This window comes from Cetorhinus maximus, chromosome 1 (genome assembly GCF_964194155.1).
Source record: "Cetorhinus maximus chromosome 1, sCetMax3.hap1.1, whole genome shotgun sequence".
Lineage (NCBI taxonomy): Eukaryota > Metazoa > Chordata > Chondrichthyes > Lamniformes > Cetorhinidae > Cetorhinus > Cetorhinus maximus.
Genome location: NC_135879.1, coordinates 43,726,113 through 43,749,920, shown reverse-complemented (window position 1 = coordinate 43,749,920; position 23,808 = coordinate 43,726,113). Strand labels below are relative to the sequence as shown.

General features: G+C 41.9%; 1 protein-coding gene across 1 annotated transcript in view; it reads left to right on the top strand.

Moving 5' to 3' along the window:
- Positions 1–13,316: 13,316 nt before the first annotated feature.
- Positions 13,317–23,808, top strand: part of etfdh (electron transfer flavoprotein dehydrogenase) — a 67,916-nt gene continuing 57,424 nt past the window's right edge. The window contains exon 1 of the mRNA XM_078540493.1: positions 13,317–13,572. Within this exon, the coding sequence (XP_078396619.1) occupies positions 13,557–13,572 (16 nt within the window). The 5' untranslated portion in view covers positions 13,317–13,556. The remainder of the gene's footprint in view (positions 13,573–23,808) is intronic.

Below are 23,808 nucleotides of genomic sequence, written 5' to 3'. Positions count from 1 at the left end.
GTCTTTTATGTGATGTTCATTATGATATATGCATACATGATTGGGATATCCTCTGTCAGTGCAATCCATTGACAGATTCGTTTGACAGGAGACTTTATTAAACTAGGGGCAAATTTATGTGTTTATGTTTGTGCTCCTGGTACAGCTGGAAGCACATTTACCAAGAATTTTGGTAACTATGGGCAGAATTTTGCCCTCGGATGGCATGCAGGCCCACCAGCTTAGCAGTGGGTGGCCAGCCGAGCCCCGCCACTGAAACGTGAAAGGCGCGTCATTTTACACGTTGGTGAGCGGGTCCCGCCCCCCCGCTGGGAAAATCCTACATAAAAATCCTAAGACATTAAAAGCACCAAAATAAAAGTTAGTCCTTGTTTATAGCCTAAAGAATTGCACAACAGATTAATTTAAATTTTAAAATGTTTAAAGTATATATCAAAATAATTGAATCCTTAGAAATGTCTTCCCAAAAAATCTGAAAGGGTTAAAACAATGGTTTTTTACATCTCATACTGAAAGACACAGGCTGAAAGGTTATATTTTATTAATTTACTACATGGTAATGCTGACAGAATATAAATACTTCAAATAATATTTTTTCAAAACGTTGAATAGACATGTAGATCAAAAGATACAAGACAGCCACTAAATATGAACACTGAATACATCATTGTTGACTAAGAATAAAATTAGATAAGCAGAATTAAGCAGCACATAGATGGAATTTGTGATCTACATCCTTAGTAGAACAAAATTTACAAAAACCTTCTTGCACAAAATGCAGTATCAATGAAATCTAGTCCAAATCACAATCACTATACTCGAAGGAAATGAAAAGCTAGAGATAACATCCACAATTACACAAAAACAATTTAATGGTATAAATGTAACAATATTCTGTACCAATTTTACTTTGAATAATGTGAAATAAAAATCTTATTTTTATGCATACTAGTATACTGCTCAGTATGCTTGAAATATTTCATTTTAATAGGCAATTTTTAAAAAAAAAACAACTTTGGGGTATTTAGTCTATCAAAATAACTTATGGTTTTCTTTACTAGAAAGCCCCGAGTATAACTGTAGTAAGAACTATCTTTTAGCAATCACTTCTGTCTTAACATATATAAAACTGATAGCCACTTTATTTAAAAAGTGATGAAAATTCTTCCAAGACAACGACAATCATTGTATATGAATAGTTTAGTGTACTGTAAAACATATGGTTTAGGTCCCACAAGGAGAATCTGACTCATATAATTTAAAGTGATAACATGTCATCCTTGGTCTGCTGAAAATTAGATGGCCATCATAAATCAGAAATGGTAATGAAACTGAAGTGGCATATCAGGATACATTATGGGATCACCCAGGCTTGGCCAAGTTGCAGATATAAGTTTTAAAGTGTCTGCAGTAACAAAAACAAAACTAGAATGGATATAGTTGGGAATATGAATTGGCCAGGAAACTGATGACTAGCCTATGAGTCAATCCATGATAAGCTAAAGGAATGGGTTGGGATAAAATAAGTTGATGAATGATCTATGAATTATACCATAATAAACTGATGAGTTGATCTCAGGGTCGAGCTAAGATATGCAGGTGACTTGGCACTGCAGTGAAATGTGAGGATAGATAAGCAAATTTCATGTTTTGGAATATACTGCGGGCATCGTTCATGCTAACGGTCAGGTCCTTCCGTGATTGTTTTACAAATTCTTCTGTAATTACGGATGTACTGAATATGTCATTTTGTGTTATGTTGTAAACTAATTTGTAATTATGGATGTAACGAACTAGACGTAAAAGAATATTATGAGTTAATGATGAGGTATCTGAAAGACGATATAAAGAATCAACAGAAGCTGTATAACTTTGAATCCCGTGTGCACGCTTGTACTGAATAAAACTGCTGCTTGTCTTTACCTACAGCTGACCCGATGTTGAGTGTCTTTTTGATACTCCACAACAAAACAAAATACATCAACTGATGTCTATGATCATCATTCAGCAACACCCTCCAGAGGTGTGTGCAGATAGATGTACATCTATCTAAGCAAGTGCAAGATTGGGCTTGGCCAATGGTTAAGTTTGCATTGCCCACTAGAATTCACCAACCAGATTTTTACATCAAGAATGGTCACTTTGGTAGGGATGAACTTCCACTTTCAAAAGGTTATATATAAGCAAGATTCAAGTTTTTATCTAGGAAACTTGAAATCTTTGAGCAAGACCAGTATAAATTTACAAGTCTTTAGCTTGTGAAAAATCATGGTACAAATATTGGTGAGATCAAGTTTTTCACTTAAGTGGTTGTTATAATTAATGCAGCTCTCATTATCTGCTTACTTCCCAAAATTACGCACATATACCCACAGCTTTTCCTTTGGATAGCCAAAAGCTCGCTCACAATGCTGTACAACACAGTCCAAGTTCACACCTTTCAAATTACTGTTTTAAATCAGCATTTGTTAACATTATAAAAGCAAAATACTACGGATGCTGGAATCTGAAACAAAAACAAAAATAGCTGGAAAAATTCAGCAGGTCTGACAGCATCTGTGGAGAGGAATACAGTTAACGTTTCGAGTCCATATGACTCTTCATCAGAAGATATGTTAATATTAAACAGCTTCAGCAGCATAAATCACTTCAAGCCAGTCGCCAATTTTCCAGTTCCACAGAAAACTGCCTTTTTGTCTGAAGCAGAATTTCAGCACATTGCAGGTGAACAGTGAATCAGATTTACCATCATAAAAAAGGAAAGGTATACTGCCAAATTCATGAAAATTAGCATTCCTCCTTTCAAACTGCACAACTATCAATGTATATACCAGTATGCTGTTCTAATACTTCAGAAGTTGAACTCAATGATTATGTTAAGTCTGAAGAGTTATTCCGTTTTCAAACATCATCTTTTGATCTGCTTATGTTTCCTCTACATTTTTAATTCTAAATGCAAAGGAACTTTGGGATGGGATTTAGCTAAATCCTTGAAGCCCCCTCCATTCACTGGCAGGACATATACTAGTTTCAGAAATATAAAAAGGTTTTTTTTACGCCATTGCTCAAGATAACACCATCAACAGTCTCTACTTAACACATATGACTGTAGATGGATATATATGCATCCCCTTTGGCTTCCTATTCTTGTCATTGTTTCCTTGGCCTTAAAAGCAGATTCTTTATGCTTCCCATATTAAACATTATGTCTTTAAGTTCTTCCTCCATAAAACATGGAATAACTTCTCTTCTGCCTTGCAGCTAGTTGTTTGGTTTCAGGGATTCATACCCCTCTTGTAGTAGGTCCCTCCATGCTTTCAAGAACTGAGCATTTTCTGAGCATTTTGCAGTTAGGTCTTCCACTTGAGCTGAAAGAGCCGATGTGACTTCCCAGACTTTTGTTAAATATATGGCAGTCTGAAATGAAAACAAAGCAGCAAATTTAAAAGGCAGGAGTCATAAAAGGCCACTGAGCCTATCAAACATACCTTGTGATACAAGATCAGTTCAGACCATACCTCTTCTTCCCCACAGCACCATGTCAAGTTTCAACTTTACCATTTTATTAATTTTGCAAAAGGAATTTATAATAGTAATACTAGGAAGCCATATTATCACATTTTCAAACAATTTGTAAAATTTCATTGGTCTATAGTGCAGGATCTCTTGAAGACAGTAAAGTCTGATGGACCAATATGAAATAAAAATGCTGCACACCACTGGCACATATGCATTACTTTTTCTTTAACTCTTTCATGGAATGTGGGTATCACTGGCAACCCAACATTTGTTGCCCATCCCTAATTGCCCTTGAGAAGGTGGTGAGCTGCCTTCTTGAAACACTGCAGTCCATGTGGTGTTGGTATATCACAGTGCTGTTAGTAAGGGAATTCCAGGATCTTGATCCAGCTACAGTCAAGGAATGGCGATATAGTTCCACATCAGGATGTTATTGTGGCTTGGAGGGGAACTTGCAGGTGGTGGTATTCCCATGTATCTGCTGCCCTTGTCCTTATAGATGGTAGAGGTCACAGGTTTAGAAGAAGGTGCTGTCAAAGGAGCCTTGGTGAGTTGCTGCAGTGCATCTTGTATATTGTACACACTGCTGCCATTGTGTGTCAGTGGTCGAGGGAGTGAATGTTTAGGGTGGTGAATGTGGTGCTGATGGAACAGCCTGCTTTGCCCTGGATGGTATCAAGCTTCTTGAGCATTGTTGGAACCGCGTTCATTCAGGTAAGTGGAGAGTATTCCATCAAACTCTTGACTTGTGCTTTGTAGATGGTGGACAGACTTTGGGGAGTAAGGTGGTGAATTACTCGCAATAGAATTCCCAGCTTCTGACCTGCTGTTGCAGCACAGCATTTATATAACTGGTGCAGTTCAATTTTTGTTCAATGCTGATAGTGGGAAGATTTCCCAGGATGTTGATAGTGAGGATTTCAGCAATGGTAATGCCACTGAATGTCAAGAGGATAGGGTTAGATTCTCTCTTGTTGGAGATGGTAATTGACTGGCACTTGTGTGGCATGTCACTTGCCACTTATCAACTCAAGCCTGAATTTAACCAGGTCTTGCTGGATATGGACATGGACTGCTTCAGTATCTGAGTAGTTGCAAATGGTATCGAACATTGTGCAGTCATCAGCGAATATCCCCACTTCTGACCTTATGATGGAGGGGAGGTCATTGATGAAGCAGCTGAAGATGTTTGAGCCTAGGACACTACCCTGAGGAACTCCTGCATCAATGATCTGGGACTGAGATGAATGGCCTCCAACACCCACAGCTTCCTTTGTGCTAAGTATGACTCCAACTGGTGCAGAGGCTGATTCTCATTGACTTCAATTTTGTCAGGGCTCCTTGATGCCACACTTGGTCAAGTGCCACCTTGATATCAAGGGCAGTCACTCTCACCTCCCCCTCGAGTTCAGCTCCTTAGTGCATGTGTGGCCCAAGGCTGTAATGAAGTCTGAAGTGGCCTGGCGGAACACAGACTGAACATCAGTAAGCAGGTTATTGGTGCGCAGGTGCTGTGAGACAGCATTCTGGAAGACACCTTCCATCACATTGCTGACAATCGAGAGGAGGTTGATGAGGTGGTAACTGGCAGGATTGGATTTATCCTGCTTTCTGTGGACAAGCAATCTTCCACATTGCTGGGTAGTTGCCAGTGTTGTACCTGTACTGCAACAGCTTGGCTAGGGGCACAACTAATTCTGGAGCAAAAGTCTGCAGTACTATTGTCGGAATGCTGTCAAGGTCCATAGCCTTTACAGCATCCACTGCCTTCAGCTGCTTCTTGATATCACATGGAGTGAATCAAACTAGCTGAAGATTGGCATTTGTGTTACTGTGGACCTCAGGAGGAGACCAAACCTACAATGACAACCAGCTGCATTACTACAGCACAAAGTCATTAACTTCCACATGAATCCCACAGTAAACCCTGTTGCAAATCCAATGGCAACTGGAAATGCTATCCCAGTCTTTGTTATATTTCAACCTGAACAGCACAACACAAATACTCTGAAAACTACTGTCAACATCTTGGACAATGAAAACCAGCGAGCAACCAAGAAAAACAATGTTCCACATTTTCAATTGCACCTTGTATATCAACATCATCAAAATGTGCTTTACTGCTCTCAGCTGCCTTTGACTTAAAATTTAGAAATGATGTCAATTTTTCTTCCGATCTGCTTCATAAACACCTTGCTTCCACCATCCATGCCATTTCCTGGGTGCTGGGAGCCCCCATTCCCATTCATAGTACACAATCCACCTTTGTAACTTGGGGCAGAATTTAAGGAGGACAGTGAGAGCACCAGGCATCTGCCACTAAAACTGGTGACACCTTGCTGACCTGATCTCCAGGAGCCCTGAGGAAAATAAGTCCCTAATTGGAAGCACAAACCCTGCCGTCAGGGCTCCTGACTCCCTAAGACATGGGGCATTTGTCTGCTGCACTTCACCCAAAAGGGTGGAAATGCTATCCCCGAGAGCTGCTGGCGAATCAGAGGCCAGCAGGTCTCCACTAACAGCATCACCACGGAGTGGTGACTGCTGACCATAATTTACTTGGGTCTTCACCAGAGATCATCATTAGATCCCTGGCGAATGGTAAGTGAGGATGGGATGGGGATTGTAGAGAAGGGGACACCAGCAAAGTGGGGGGGGGGTGGAAGAGAGTGGGGGAAGAGTTTGAAGGAAAGGGCAAGGGAGGTGGCTCTCTGTTGACTCCTCTTCCCGATACCATGTCCCTTGATTAGGCACCAAGTGCCTTTGGATGAGAGACTCCCATAGAAAGCCTCAAGTAAACTGCACACCTTCTTGCCCAATCAAAGGCCCACCCCTCCTCATGCCTAGGAACTAGCCTCTGGGGAGGTATTAAATTCCACCCTTTCACTCTAGAGTAAAGTGGATTGCAATTAGAGAGTTTCCAACTGGTGGCAGATGTCAGGCACCCTCACTGCCCTCTGGTTTTTCCACCACCAGATTCAGTTCAGCCACATCAAGCAGTGCTACTACACATGCTCCAAGGCCAAATATTCTGGAAGGTAGAAATATTTTTCAAAAGTCTCTTAAAAATCTCACTCTATGTTCCCTTCATTAATTTCACCAACCTCTACTCTACACCATCTCCTTCAAAACAACTGTAATTTGGTGCCAGTAGGAATTAGATAAATTTAAACAAGCAAAAGGTAGTACAGCAAAAGTAGAAGTTCCTTAAAGAGGAATTAAAATTAAAATGATATTTTTAGACGGATAGGAAAAAACTAGGGCTAATGAAACAATAAAAAATCAAGCATAGCGGTACAGAGATATTAGCAAAATAAGACATGAAGGAAGACTGTGAAAAGATGGATTCCATGGTTAGCTTAAAAAGCTGAATGAAGTAGGCAGAGGGCTTTAAAATAAATATGGGGGGAGAAGGCATCATGCAAGAGAAGCTGTAGTAAATCAAAAGGAAACAAAAAGTGATGAGCAGGGTAGCTATTTGAATAATGATAATCAGAGTGTGGCAGGAAGGGGCAGTGGGTATAAACTTCAGAGTGCACCAGCAGATAAGATCAGAGGTTGCAAAAATGGTAAAAAGACAAGAGTTAAAGATTCTGCATTTGAATGCATTCACGGCAAAATGGATGAATTGCTAGCGCAGATAGAAATAAATATGTATGACCTAATAACCACCAGAGATAAAAACAGAAAATGCAGGAAAAACTCAGCAGGTTTGGCAGCATCTGTGGAAAGAGAAACAGAGTTAGTGTTTCAAGTCCGTATGACTCTTCTTCAGAGCATCTGCAGTATTTTGCGTTTATTTTAGCCATCACAGAGACATGGTTGCAGGGTGACCAAGGTTGGGACAAACTATAAGACCTAAAGGCTGACAAGGCTCCAAAGCCAGAAGGCCTACAGCCTCGAGTCTTAAAAGGAGTGGCTGCAGAGAAAGTAGGTGCATTGGTTATAATCTTGCAAAATTCCTTAGATTCTGAAAGGGTACCAATGCATTGGAAAATAGCTAATGTAACATCTATATTCAGGAAAAGAGGGAGAGGAAAGCAGGAAACTACAGGCCAGTTAGCCTAACTCCTTTCATAGAGAAATTGCTAGAATCCATTATTAAGGACGTTATAGCAGTATACTTAGAAAATCATAATTTGATTAGGCAGAGTCAACATGGCTTTATGAGAGCGAAATTGTGTTTAACTAATTCATTAGTTTTTTGAGGAAGTAACAAGCAAGATGGATAAAGGGGAACCTTGCAGATCTGATGTATTTGGATTTCTAGAAGGCATTTGATAAACTGCCACATCAAAGGTTACTACACAAGATAAGATTACATGATGTATGGGGTAACATATTAACATTGATAAATAGATGATTGGTTAGCTAACAAACAGAGGGTAGGGATAAATGTGTCTTTTTTGGGTTGGCAAGCTGTTAACTAGTAGATTTCTACAGGGTCGGTGCTGGGGTTTCAACCATTTACAATATACATCAAAGACTTGGATGAAGGGACTGAATGTATGGTAGCGAAATATGCCAGTGATACCATGGAAGGTAAGTTGTCAAGGGGAGACAGAGAGTCTGCAAAGAGATATAGACAGATTAAGTGAGTGGGCAAAAATTTGGCAGAGGGATAATGTAGACCACTTTGGCAGGAAGAACAGCAAAGCAATATGCTACTTAAATGGAGAGAGATTGCAAAACTCAGTTGTACAGTGGGATCTGGGTGCCCCTGTGCATGAATCACAAAAAATAAGCATCCAGGTACACCAAGTAATCAGGAACATTGGCATTTATTGCAAGGGGTTGGAGTATAAAAATAACAAAGTTTTACTACAGCTGTACCAGGTGAGACCACATCTGGAGTATATGTACATTTTTGGTTTCCTTATTTGAAAAAGATATAATTGCATTTGCAGTTCAGAGAAGATTCACTCGACTCATTCCTGGGATTAGGGGCTTATTTTATGAAAAAAAGGTTGAATGAGGTGGACCTATATGGAAGCAAATGGACGTATTAGAGAGAGGCAGCATGGTTTTGTGAAGGGGAGGTCGTGTCTCACTAACTTGATCGAGTTTTTCGAGGAAGTGACAAAGATGATCGACGATGGAAGGGTAGCGGATGTTATCTACATGGATTTCAGTAAAGGCTTTGACAAGGTCCCTCATGGCAGACTGGTATAGAAGGTAAAGTCGCACAGGATCAGAGGTGAGCTGGCAAGATGGATACAGAATTGGCTTGGTCATAGAAGACAGAGGGTAGCAGTGGAACGGTGCTTTTCTGAATGGAGAGTTATGACTAGTGGTGTTCCGCAGGGATCAGTAGTGCTGGGACCTTTGCTGTTTGTAGTATACGTAAATGATTTGGAGGCAAATGTAACTGGGCTAATTAGTAAGTTTGCAGATGACACTAAGGTTGGAGGAGTTGCAGATAGTGAAGAGGATTATCAAAGGATACAACGGGATATAGATCGGTTGGAGACTTGGGCGGAGAAATGGCAGATGGAGTTTAATCAGGACAAATGCAAGGTAATGCATTTTGGAAGGTCTAATACAAGTAGGAATTATACAGTAAATGGCAGAACCCTTAAGTGCATCGACAGGCAGAGGGATCTGAATGTACAGGTCCACAGGTCACTGAAAGTGGCAACGCAGGTGGATAAGGTAGTCAGGAAGGCATATGGCATGCTTGCCTTCATCGGCAGGGGTATTGAGTATAAAAGCTGGGAAGTCATGCTGCAGCTGTATAGAAACTTGGTTAGGCCACACTTGGAATATTGCGTTCAAATCTGGTCGCCACATTACCAGAAGGATATGGAGGCTTTGGAGAGGGTGCAGAGGAGGTTTACCAGGATGCTGCCTGGTCTGGAGGTTATTAGCTATGAGGAGAGGTTGGAGGAACTCGGATTGTTCTCACTAGAGCGACGGAGATTGAGGGGCGACTTGATAGAAGTTTACAAAATTATGAGTGGCATGGACAGAGTAGATAGTCAGAAACTTTTTCCCAGGGTGGAAGAGTCAATTACTAGGGGACATAGATTTAAGGTGAGAGGAGAAAACTTTAGAAGAGATGTGTGGGGCAAGTTTTTTACACAAAGGGTAGTGAGTGTCTGGAATTCGCTGCCAGAGGAGGTGGTGGAAGCAGGTACGATAGTGGTGTTTAAGAGGCAGCTTGACAAATACATGAATAGGATGGGAATAGAGGGATACGGACCCTGGAAGTGCAAAATGTTTTAGTTTGACAGGCAATATGATCGGTGCAGGCTTGGAGGGCCGAAGGGCCTGTTCCTGCGCTGTACTTTTCTTTGTTCTTTGTTCTATACCCACTGGAGTTTAGAAGAACGAGATGATCTTATTGAAACATATAAGATCCTGGGAGGACTTGGGGTCGATACCAGGAGGATGTTTCCACTTGTGGTGAAGCTAGAACTAGGGGACACTGTAAGAATAAGAGGTCTGCCTTTGAAGATGGAGATGAGGAGGGTTATGAATATGGAGGGAATGGGCGGGGGAAGGAAGGTTCCAGGTGGCAAATGTCCCGCGTCGGGTAGGTTTGGCAGGGGCCAGGGTCCCGCACCAGGAGGGTTTGAGAGCGAGCAGGGGTCCCACGCCAGACGGGTTTACGAGTAGCCAAGGGTCCCGTGCGGGACAGGGTTTTTTTTAAACATTCATTCATGGGATGTTGGCTTCGTTGGCTGGGCCAGCATTTATTGCCCATCCTACTTGCCCTTGAGAAGGTGGTGATGAGCTGCCTTCTTGAACCACTGCAATCCATGTGGTGTAGGTACATCCACAGCACTGTTAGGAAGGGAGTTCCGGGATTTTGACCCAGCGACAGTGACGGAACAGCGATATATTTCCAAATCAGGATGGTGAGTGGCTTGGAGGGGAACTTCCAAGTGGTGGTGTTCTCATCTATCTGCTGCCCTTGTCCTTCTAGATAGTAGTGGTCGTGGGTTTCGAAGGTGCTGTCGAAGGAGCCTTGGTGAAGACCTGCGATGCATCTTGTAGATGGTACACGCTGCTGCTACTGTGCATCAGTGGTGGAGGGAGTGAATGCTTGAGGATGTGGTGCCAATCAAGCGGGCGCTTTGTCCTGGACGGCGTCAAGCTTCTTGAGTGTTGTGGGAACTGCACTCATCCAGGCAAGTGAACACGCCTGACCTGTGCCTTGTAGATGGTGGACAGGCTTTGGGGAGTCAGGAAGTGAGTTACTCATCACAGGATTCCTAGCCTCTGACCTGCTCTTGTAGCCGCAGTATGGCTAGTCCATTTCAGTTTCTGGTCAATGGTCACCCCCAGGATGTTGATATTGGGGAATTTAATGATGGTAATGCCATTGAATATCATGGGGCGATGGTTGGATTCTCTCTTATTGGAGATGATCATTGCCTGACACTTGTGTGGCGCGAATGTTACTTGCCACTTGTTAGCCCAAGCCTGGATATTGTCCAGGTCATGCTGCATTTCGACAAGGGCTGCTTCACTATCTGAGGAGTTGTGAATGGTGCTGAACATTGTGCAAACATCAGCGAACATCCCCACTTCTGGCCTTATGATGGAAGGAAGGTCATTGATGAAGCAGCTGAAGATGGTTGGGCTGAGGACACTACCCTGAGGAATTCCTGCAGTGATGTCCTGGAGCTGAGATGACTGACCTCCAACAACCACAATCATCTTCCTTTGTGCTAGGTATGACACCAACCAGCGGAGAGTTTTCCCCCGATTCCCATTGACTCCAGTTTTGCTAGGGTTCCTTGATGCCACATTCGGTCAAATGCAGCCTTGGTGTCAAAGGGCAGTCACTCTCATCACACCTCGGGAGTTCACTCTTTTGTCTACGTTTGAACCAAGGCTGTAATGAGGTCAGGAGTTGAGTGGCCCTGGCGGAACCCAAACTGGGCATCAGTGAGCAGGTTATTGCTAAGCAATAGCTTGACAGCACTGTTGATGACCCCTTCCATTACTTTACTGGTGATCAAGAGGAGACAGATGGGGCGGTAATTGGCTGGGTTGGATTTGTCCAGCTTTGTGTGTACAGGACATACTGGGCAAATTTCCACATAGCTGGGAAGATGCCAGTGTTGTAGCTGTACTGGAACAGCTTGGCTATGGGCGCAGCAAGTTCTGGAGCACAAGTCTTCAGTACTATTGCCAGAATATTGTCAGGCACCATAGCCTTTGCAGTATACAGTGCCTTCAGTCATTTCTTGATATCACATGGAATGAATTGAATTGGCTGAATACTGGCATCTGTGATGGTGAGGACCTCCGGAGGAAGCCGAGATGGATCATCCACTTCTGGCTGAAGATTGTAGCAGATGCTTCAGCCTTATCTTTTGCACTGATGTGCTGGGCTTCTCCATCATTGAGGATGGGGATACTTGTGGAGCCTCCTCCTCCACTGAGTTTTTAATTGTCCACCACCATTCACGACTAAATGTGGCAGGACTGCAGAGCTTAGATTTGATCCGTTGGTTGTGGAATCGCTTAGCTCTGTCTATCAGTTGCTGCTTATGCTGTTTGGCATGCAAGTAGTCATGTGTTGCAGGGTTCAGCAGGTTGACACCTGGCTGGGGGCAAAAGTCCCACGAAGGACACGGATGGGGATGGGTCCAAGGGACCCGGGCACGGCTGGAGGCCAGGGGCAAAAGGGTCCCGCGCCGGGCATGGCCGGGGGCAAAAGGGTCCCGCGCCAGGCACAGCCGGGGGCAAAAGGGTCCCGCGCCAGGCGGGTTGGCGGTCCTGGGTCCCGCAGCGATGGTCTGTTACCCCTCACTCACTGACCTGGTCGATCTGCAGCTCGAGTTCCTGCAGCTGCCGTTGGCTCGCGCTCCGCTCCATCTTCACTGTGAGCTCAACCGTCAAACCCCGCGCCCAAACCAACGGTCAAACCGCGTACTCTGTCTGTCCAAACCTGTGCCTGTAAAAAGTACATCAATTCATTTATTAATTTATACCCTGTCGAATCACTATTGTCTCATTTTTTTTATGTTCGTTAAAAATGTGCAATTCAGATCAGATTAATCACTGAGCACCCACTCAATAATTCTCGTAATTCCTGGCGCTTGGTTCAAGTGCTGTCGCTTACGAACAGGATCTAATATTTTCAGAAAATTTAACTCTTGCGGCATTTGCAAACTATTTGTTTTTAACATGGTGAAGGCGAGTAAAGAATAATTCGTAGCGATGGGTTAGGACTGGCCGTAAAAGGCACCGTTCTGTATACTGCATTCTGGGATGTGTAGTTTAAACCCACAGCTTCCTCATAACATCCTCCCCTCAATTCAACCTCCTTCCTTCCCCCTATCCCCTGAGGGGTGAACAGGACTTGGTGTATTAGGGACAAAAACAAAAATACCTGGAAAAGCTCAGCAGGTCTGACAGCACCCGCAGTTTTTTGCTTTTATCTTGGTGTATTAGGGTACGGCTAGCCGATTTCAGGATGAGTTCAGGACAGCATTGGAAAAATCACGATGTACAGGTAGCCAAGGTAACATGGATAAGGCTTTCAGCAGCAGATGATCTGAGTTAGTGATGAAGTTGGCCATTGTATGGTGTAGAATGAGGGAAATAGGTGGGAAACTCAAATATTGGTCAGTATAATAGTGAAAACCAAATGTTAATATAACTTCGTCCTCTCTAAGAGATTCTGCATTAATTTGAAGGATTGGGGAGACTTTGTACAAGAAACAGCAAGTTTCTTCTCTCCCTCCACTCCTCTTTGCTGAGCTGTAGCCATAGGGATGCTGAGTTCACGTCAAGGCGGATTGTCACCTGTCGGTGACAGCGCTAAATACGTCTGAGCATGCGTAGTGCTGCCAGCGCCCAACTGGACTACATTTTGCAGAGGGTTTGGGGCCTTACGGCGCAAGCGTAAGAAGTGGGTATTATGACTGTTCACTGAGCCGGGACGAAGGCGGAGATTGAGCACGAGTTGTAGGCCAGATTGACAGTTGTGACCAAGGTTTAAGAGGTTATCTACAGCGGCCAGAGAGAGGGGGAGCGGAGTGCCATATTGTTTTCAGTGGGTAACAGGCGGATCCGGGATGTGGTCAGCACAAGGTAAGAGGCCCTTCCCTCGGCAAAATGAAGACCGACCTCTAACAGCAAAAGTGCCTAACACTGACTGACAATTAAATCGTAGCCTGCCACACACATAAGAGTCATGACCCTGCCGAAGGAGGCCATACGGTTAATCCGGTTCCATGCCGGCTCTCTGTTGAACAATCCAGTCAGTCCCGTAATCCAGCTACGTTTCTGTAGCCCTCCAAGTTTATTTCCCTCAAGTGTCCACGCAATTCCCTTTTGAAATCATGATCCTCTCTGCTTCCACACCCTCTTAGCAATCAAGTTATATGTCATTACCACTCACTGTCAAAAAAGTTGTTCTTTGCATCTCTTGCCTAAAACTTTAAATCTGTGCCCCACTAATCCTTGTACTATCAACTAATGGGCAGAGCTTTTTCTACTTGGTCTAAATCTGTCATAATCCTGTGCACCTCTACCAGATCCCCCTCAATGTCTTATGCTCTCAGGGGAACAGCCCCAGCTTCTCCAACCTAACCTTGTATCCCTCATCCTTAGAACCATTCTGGTAAATCTCTTCTGCATCCTTTCAAAGACCTTCATGCCCCTCCTAAAGTGTGGTGACCAGAATTGGATGCAGTACAATAGTTGTAACTTAACCAAAGCTTTATATAGATTCAGCATAACTTTGCTGCTTTTGTACTCAATACCTCTTTATGAAACACAAGATCCTACAAGCTTTACTAAATACTCTCTCATGTCCACCCACCTTCAAAGATCTATGCACATGAAACTTCAGGTCCCTCTGCCCCTATGCACTGTTTAGAACTATGCTGTTGAGTCTGTATTGCCTGCCCCTACCTCTTCTGCCAAAAAGCATTGCCTCACTTCTGTGTTAAATTCCATCAGCTACATATCTGCCTATTCTGCTAGCATATTTTTTGTCCTGTTACATTCGATTCATATCATCCTCACTGTTTGCCATTGTTTTGCAAGTTTGTTTACATTGACAAATTTTGAAATTATACTCTATTCCAATGTCTGAGTCATTAGTATATGCCAAAAAAGCAGTGGTTCTAGCATTGACCTGTGGGACCACAAATGTCCACCCTCCCCAGTCTGAAAAAGAATCATTTATCAGGACATTTAAGGCAATTTTTTTATCCAAGCTGACAATGGCCCTCATTCCATGAGCCTCACTTGTGTTAACCAGCCTTTTATGTGTTACAGTACTTTGTCAAGCACTTTCTTAAAATTCAAGTAGACAACATCCATTGAATTCCCTTCAACTTTCTTTGCTGCTTCATAAAATACAATTAGATTGATCAAGCATGATCTGCCTTTTACAAATCTACACTGGCTCTCTTTAAATTATTCAGACCGCTTTAATTGCCTGTTGATTTCTTTTTCCCTGATTATTTCTAAAGTCTTACCCACCATTGACGTTAAATTGACCAGCCTGCCGTTACTGGGAATTCTTTACATCTTTTCTTGAATAAGGGTGTCACATATGCCACTCTCCCAAGTTCTGGCATCTCAGCCCCTGTATCTAGGGAAGTTTGGAAGATCATGGCAATCCCTTTCACTATCTCCACCCCAGCTTCCTGCAGGAACCTGGGATGTAAGCCATTCGGGGCAGGTGACTTATCCACTCATAAGTATATCCACCCTTTCCAGTGCATTCTACCTAGCCATTACCTCTGACATCTCAACTTCTACCAATATTTTGTCAGCATTCTCTTCCTTAATAAACATAGATCCTAAGTATTTATTAAGTATTCTAGCCTTGCCCTGTGCCTCTAAGGTATATCGCCTTTTTGTCCCGAATAGGTCCCACCCCACCTCTTACTACCCACTTATAATTTATATGCTGGTGAAAGTTTTTTGGGTTCCTATTTTTTTAACTGCCTTTCTATTCTCATAAGAGCTAGGAGTAGGCAATTCAGCCCCTCGAGCCTGCCCCGTCATTCAACACGATCATGGCTGATCTCATTTCGGCCTCAACTCCAATTTCCCGCCCTCTCCCCATAACCTTTCAACCCATTGCTAATTAAAAATCTGTCTATCTCCTCAAATTTATTCTGCGGCCCGGCATCCACTGCACTCTTGAGGTAGTGAATTCCACAGATTCATGACCCTTTGAGAAAAGTAATTCCTCCTCATCTCTGATTTAAATCTGCCACCCTTTAGCCTAAAACTACGGCCTCTCATTCTAGAATGCCCCACAAGGGGAAACATCCGCTCCACGTCTACTTTATCTATCCACTTTAGCATCTTATATACCTCAATTAGATCTCCTCTCATCCTTCTAAACTCTAGCAAGTATAGGCCTAAATTGCTCATATTCTCTCTGGAGTCTTATATTCTTCGCCAGTTCCCCTCTTAACCTATTATATTTAGCCTCATTCTTGTTTGACGAATTCACCTGACATGCATTTTGTTTTGTCATATACTGCCTCCCTCATCATCCAAGAAGCCCTGGCTTTGGTTCTCCTACCTTTTTCCCATTTGTTGGAATGTAGCTAGCCTGTACCTGAAATATCTCCTTAAAGATCATCCATTGCTCCATTACAATTTTTCCTGTCGGTCTTTGGTTCCATTTTACCCTGTCTAGATCCTCTCACATCCCATTGAAGTTGGCCCTCTTCCAATTTAAACATTCCACTTTCGATTGTTCCATGTCCTTCTCCATCACTAATATAAACCGTATGATACAATTATCACTCTTATCCAAGTGTTCTCCACAAACAATTGCTCCGCTTGGCCCAGCTCATTCCCCAGCACCAGATCCAGCAATGTCTCCTTCCTCGTTGGACTGAGAACATGCTGTTCAAGGAAGTACTCCAAAATACATTTCAGAAATTCCTCCCCCTCCTTATCCTTTACTCTGACATTAATTATCCAAATAATAATTGGGATAAAGTGCCCCAATATCACCACTTTATAGTTCTGAGCTATAATCGCTAATGTTTTCCCAGATTTGCTCCTTAATCTCTCTCTCTCTCTCTCACTATTTGGAAGCCTATAGAATACCCTCAGTAGCGTGACCATATCTTCCTTGCTTCTCAACTCTAACCAAGTAGATTCTGTCCTTGATCCCTCAAGGCTATTCTCACTTTCCAACGCATTGCCTCCCTGATCAGTACAGCCTCCTACCTCCCTTTTTACCTTTCTTATCTTTTCTGAACACTTTGTATCCCTAAGTATTAAGTGCCCAGCCCTCACCACTTTTTAAGCTGCATTTCTGTTATTGCTACTACATCAAATTCCCACACAGCTATTTGTGCTTGTAGCTCACCAACCTTATTCACCACACTTTGTGTTTATACACATGCATTCTAAACCTGTCCTTGTATTCCTAATAGTCCTTCTTAGTCTGCTCCTTTCTAATATGGTACTGCTTCCTTCTCTAGTACTATTCAACGCTCTTACTTTGTGTACCTTTATTCCTCTTTTCTACTTCTATATGATGGTGCCCATCCTTCTGCCAATTTAGTTTAAACCCTCTCCAACTGCAGTAGTGAACCTCCCATTGAGGACATTGCTTCCAGGCCTGTTCTCAACATTGCGCTAAATTTTGCCCATACATCACAAGTGTGGGAATCAAAATGATGCAAAATAGGAAAAGGGCATTTGGCCCATCACATCTGTGCCTGCTTTTTGTCAGAGCTATGCCACTCAGAGGCATATCCTCACAAGCCTGTTCTGCCATTCAGTGAGATCCTAGCTGACCTGTGACCTAACTCCGTATCTTGCTTTTAGGTCCAAATCCCTTAATACCTTTTATTTAACGAAAATCTATCAATCTGAGTTATAAATTTATGAATTGATATACCATCAATTGTTGTTTGCAGAAGAGCATTCCAAACCTCTACCACCCTTTGCATGAAGAAATGTTTCTAAATTTTATTCCTGAAACGTCAGCCCCTAGTCCTAGATTTCCCAGATGTCTCTCCATTATCTTATATCTTGAAAACTTTCATCAAATCAACCCTGAATCTTCTAAATTCCCAGAATACAAACTTAGTTTATTTAATCCCCCATAGCTTAACCTTTGGAATCCTGGTATCATTCTAATAAATCTACACTGCATTCCGTCCAAGGCCAATCTATCCTTCCTAAAATGTGGTGCGTAGAACTGCTCACAGTGCTCGAGTTGTGGTCTAATCAGGGATTTCTTACATCTGCAGCATGGCTTCTATCTCTTTGTATTCTAGGCTTATAGATATGAAGAACAGTGTTCTGTTGCAATTTGATTATTTTCTGTGCCTGTTCGTGATATGTTAATTATCTAGCTACATAGTCCCTCAGTCTCTTTGCACCTTCATTTTTCTAGCCATTTAGAAAGTACAATGTTCTATGCTTTTTAGGTCCAAAATGGGTGACCTCATGTTTGCCTACATTGAAATTAATTTGTCACAGTTTTACCCATTCACCTTAATCTATCAATGTCTCTTTGTGATTTAGTGTTTCCATTTGCTGACACTGCTTACAATACCACCTATCTTTGTGTCATCACCAAATTTGGATAGGCTACTTTCTATCTAACCATCTAAGTCATTAATGAATACAGTGGAGGCACAACACTGATCCTTACAGGACACTGCTAGTCACATCCTGCCAACTGGAGTACCTGCCTATTATCGTACTTTCTGTGTCCTGCCACTTCAATTTCCTCACCAGGTCAATAATTTGCTTTCAATTCCATGAGCTTCAACTTTAGCTAACAGTCTCTTATTAGGGACTTTATCAGGTGCCTCTAGAAGTCCATATATATATATCATCCACAGATATTCCTCTATTTACTACTACAATCAAGATCGTCAAAAAAATGTAACAGTTTTGTTGCGCATGACTTACCCTTTAGAAATCAATGCTGGTTCTCTAATCAGCTAAAGACTTTCAAGGTGTTCAGTCCCCTATGCTTACTTATATACTCTAGCAATTTCCTGACAACAGATGTTAAGCTAACTTATCTATAATTCCCTAGTGTCCCTCCATCACCTTTCTTAAACAGTGAACTGACATGCACAATTTTCTAATCTAAAGAAAAGGTTCTCAAATTGAGAGAACTTTGGAAGATTGTAGTTGGAGACTTCCTTTAAAACACCAAGATGGAAACCACCTGGTCCTGGTTTGTCACTCTTTAGTGCCATTATTTTTGCCATTACTGTTATCTTTCTTGTTAATTTTAAGTCTCTGCTCCAATACAGATATACTTTCCTTTGGATATCTAAAACTCTACTGTAAATACTGGTGCAAAGTAATTATTCAGCATGTCTGGCATCACCTTATATTCATTGACATCACCTTATATTCATTGACAACATCACCATTATCAGTTTTCAAGGAGGCAACATGGCTCCTGTCCACCCTCTTCCTAATGTAATTGTAAAAGATTTGTGTTGATTTTGATATCCCTTGCAAATTTAATTTCATACTTCCTTTTTGTAGCCCCAAAGGATGTTTTGTCACCCTTTGCTGCTCTTTGTATCTTCCCAATTTGCCAGGATTTATGCTATTGTTTGCAATTTTGTATGCTTTTTATGTTGTCTCTTACTGCTATAGTTGTTCATGACTGTCTATACTTTGGCAATAGTACTGAAGACTGGTGCTGCAGAACTAACCACTATGCTAACCAAGCTATTCCACTATAGCTGCAACACTGGGTGCCTACCCGAAATGTGGAAAATTCCCCAGGTATGTCCTGCCACAGAAAAGCAGGACAAATCCAGTCCAGCCAATTACTGCACAATTAATCTACTCTCTATCCTCACAAAGTGATAGCATGGTCAACAACTCCTTCCATCAAGCAGCATTTAGTTAGTAATAGCCTGCTCACTGATGCTCAGTTCGGGTTCCGCCAGGGCACTCAGCTCCTGACTTTATTATAGCCGTGGCCCAAACATGGACAAAAGAGCGGTGACGGAAGAGTGACTGACTTTGACATCAAGGAGCAGTTGAATGAGCGTGGCATCAAGAAGCCCTAGAAAAATTGAAGTCAACAGGAATCGGGGAAACCCTACATTGATTGGAGTCATAGCAAGCATGCAGGAAAATGGTTGTGGTTGTTGGAGGCCAATCATCTCAGCCCCAGAATATCACTGCAGGAGTTCCTCCAGGCAGTGTCCTAGGCCCAATTATCTTCAGCTGCTTCATCAATGACCTGCCCTCCATCATAAGATCAGAAGCGGGATGTTCGCTGATGATTACAGTGTCCAGTACCATTAGCAAATCCTCAGACACTGAAGCAGTTTGAGTCCATATGCAGCAAGACCTGGACCTGGCTTGGGCTGATAAGGGACAAGTAACATTCATGACACAAGTGCCATGACACAAGTACCATCTCCAACAAGAGAGAATCTAACCATCTCCCTTGACATTCGGTGGCATTACCATCACTGAATTCCCCCACCAACACCCACACCACTCCTTCAGCCTGATCTGGTGATCCCTGTGCCAATTTGCATATGGCTTGGGTGTTCGGAGATTATAACTTTTGAGGTCCTGTCTTTTAATTTAGCTCATAGTTCCTGGTACTGTCCAAACATAACCGCTTACCTACTCATTCCTATGTTGTTGGTCCCAACCTGGACCACAACAACTGGATCCTCCTCCTCCTCTCTGTCCAATATCCTTTCAAGCTGATTCAAAATGTCTCTCACCCTGGCACCATGCAGGCAAAAAACCATCTGGGACTCTCAATACTGCTTACCAAGGATGCTGTCTGTCCCCTAATTATTGAATCTTCTGCAATTACCACACTAGGCTTCCCCTTCTCCCCTCTTTGGTCAAGGTCTGCATTTTGGCTGTCATTTTTAACAGTCTCTATGCTTATCCTCATAGGTAGCAAGTACAATTGTACCTTTTGGACAGGATCAGTTTCTGTGATTCTCAATCACTCTCTTATCTGAGTTCCCCTTTCTCTACACATTAATGGTTACACCAACCCCATTCTGTACCTCTCTGTGAGGTGTGACCGAAGCCTGGAGCAAGCTTTCCAGGTACTGTCCCCCTTTGTGTTGGAGTGTCACCAACTCGCATACCAGTTCAATGACTCAGCTGGAAAGATTTGAGGCAAAATATTTACTGAAGATGTGTTCACTTAAAACAATCTCGTTGTCCACAAACTCCTACATCCAGCAGTCCAGACATACAACCTGCTTTGCTATATCTTAGTCTAAGTTACTTGTTATTTATATCTAGTTTTTAGTTTGCAAGATTTTTTTCTTTTTCTACTAACTTACTCTAAGCAATGGCAAAAATGTTAAATACTTAACTGCATCGAGCTTTCACTACAAGTATTGAAGTTTTAAAAAAAACTGGCTCCTCCTTTCTCCCCTGCACCAAATTCCTAATATAGCACTCTATTAACACTGTTTTCACAACAAATTACCAGCGCCTTCTCCATAACCTTGTATTTATCCAATTTTCCTTTGAATCTGCTTCCACCATCTTTCAGGCAGTGCATTCCAGATCGCAAAAATTGACTGCGCAAAAATAAATCTCCTCATGTTGCCTTTCATTCAATTGCCAATCACCTTAAATCTGTGTTCTCTAGTTACTGGCCGTTCTGCCGCTGAAAACAGTTTGACCATATTTACTATATCGATACCATTCATGTTTTGAATACCTCTACCAAATCTCCAAAGGAAAAAGTACCAGCTTCTCCAGTCTCTTCACATAACGGAAGTCCCTCAACCCAGTACTAGTCTAATAAATCCCTTCTGCAAGTTCTCCGAGGCCTTGACATCTTTCCTAAAGTGTGGTGCCCCAATTAAACACCATACTCCAACTGCAGCCTAAGTATTGTTTTACAATTGTTTAAAATTACCATTTTGTTTTTGTACTGTACGCCTCAAGTAATTAAGGCAAGGATCCCATATGCTTTTTCAACAACCTTTCTCAAGTCGTTCTGCCACCCTCAAAGATACAGCCCCAGGTCTCTCTCTTTCATTTATTTTATATTGCCTTGCCTCATCATTACTAACAAAATGTGTCACTTCACACTTCTCTGCACTAAAATTTCATTTGCTATAAGTCTGCCTATTTTACTAGTCTGTCTTTATCCCCCTGAAGTCTGTTATTTTCCTCCTCACTCACTGTTTGCTACGTTTCAGTTTCATGCCATCTAATATCTTTGAAATTATGCCCCGCATAAATCCACGTCATTAACATATCAAAAAGAGCAGAAGTCCTAAGATCCCTGGGGAACACCATTGCATACTTCCCTCCAATCCAAAAAACAACCACGCTTTCTGCTTTCTGTCCCTTAGCCTGTTTTGTAACCCTGCTACCCCTTTCGCTTTAATTCAAGGGCTTTAATTTTGTTTACTAATCTGCTTTACAGTCCTTTATCAAACATATGCATATGCAGAATGTCCACTACACTGTCCTCATTCACTCTGTTACTTCATCAAAGGAACTCAACTGAATGAGCCAAGCAGGATTTGCCTTTTAACATATCCATGCTGACTTTCATTAATTAGCCCACACTTTTCCAAGTGACAATTTCATACCAGATTATTGCCTCTAAAGGTTTCTCCAAGGGTTGATTGGCCTCTCCTTTTTTGCATAGGAGTGCAACATTTGCAATCCACTAGTTCTCTGGCAACACTCCCATATCTAAGGAGGATTGAAAGATTGTGATCAGAGTCTCCATAACTTCCTCCCTTACTTCCCTCAGTAATCTAGGATGCTTCTGATCTGCACTGGCTTACATTTCTACTTTGAAGGCTGCCACTACTTAAGTAATTCCACTTTATCAATTTTTATCCTATCCAATATTGTTACTACCTCCTTTACTGCTACCTTGGCAGCATCCTCTTTAGTAAAGACAGATGCTAAATAATTATTCACTATCTCAGTCACAGCCTCTGCCTCCAAAAGAGGATCTACTTTCTCGTCCCTAATCGCCTCACCATTCCTTTGACTACCCTTATACTATTTATAAAATGGATTTTAGGTCCCTTTTTATGTACGCTGCTAATCGATTCTCATTCTGTCTATTTGTCCCTCATATTATTTTCAGAACTCCTCTGTACTTTTTCTTCATTTTAGTTCCCTACTGTATTATCAATCTTACATTTGTCATAAGCCTCCCTTTTTTCTGTTCATTTTAATCTCTACAACTCTAGTACTCCAAAGAGCTCAAGCTTTGGATGTCCTTCTGGGAACATGAACACGTTGTACGCACGTTATCTTGTCTTTGGCCCCCTCCCCCCCCATTATTCAGTTAATGTTTTGCCTACCAATCTTTCGTTCAGTTCACCTGGGCTAGATCTATATATTTAATTCAGTGAAATTAGCCATCCTCCAGTTAAGTATTTTTATGCCTTATTGTTCCTTGGCCTTTTCCATAACTGTTCAAAATCTGATGATATTACGATCACTGTTCCCCAAAAGTTCCCCTACTGAATTATGCACCATTTGCCACACTTCGTTCCCCAGAACGAGATCCAGCACTGCTTCCTTCCTTTTTGGGCTGAAAACATACTGATCACAAAAATTCTCTTGTACACATTTCAGGAATTTCTCTCTCTTTGCTCCTTTGCAGTGTTATTATCCTGGTCTCTGTTAGGATAATTCAGATCCCCATTATTAGTACTGTGAATTTATTGCATCTTCCTGTAATTTGCTTATAAATTTGTTCCTCTATTTTGCATCTTTCAACAATTTGCCTGTATATTTGTTCCACTATCCTCTTTCCACTTTGGCTTATCAGGTATGCCCAGTTATGTAAAACTTCTCTGCTGTCCCTTAATTCCAGTCAAATAGATTCTCTTTGACCCCTCAACTACATTATCCCTTTCCAGTAATGTGATTGAAAGTGGGAAGTTTTCAGAAGTTGTTTTCAATGTGTCTCTTCCTAAGGTCTGAACAAATGTAGGGTAAAGGTTGAGGACACCAGATATAGAGCCAATATAAAAAATCTGCTTACCACAAAATTATCAAAAACCATATTGGGCAATGTTCACCACTCTCACATACTGCAGTGTAAAAAATACGTCTTGTGGTTTGAAAGTTACAATTAAATAAAGTGTTATTTGAATCACCACTAAGATAGTCTTTTATATTGTACATATCATAACATCTACACATTTGAACTTTGGAGTCCAAAGAGACTGTTGTCATGCTACTCTGATTGAAAATGTGTCAAAGGTTAGTGCTGCTGTCTGACTTTAAGTTGGCAGCGTTGCAGTTCAGATTGAATAATAGGTGGTATGCATTTCAACTTGACAGTAGGTTTAAGATCAATTAAATGTTTTTATT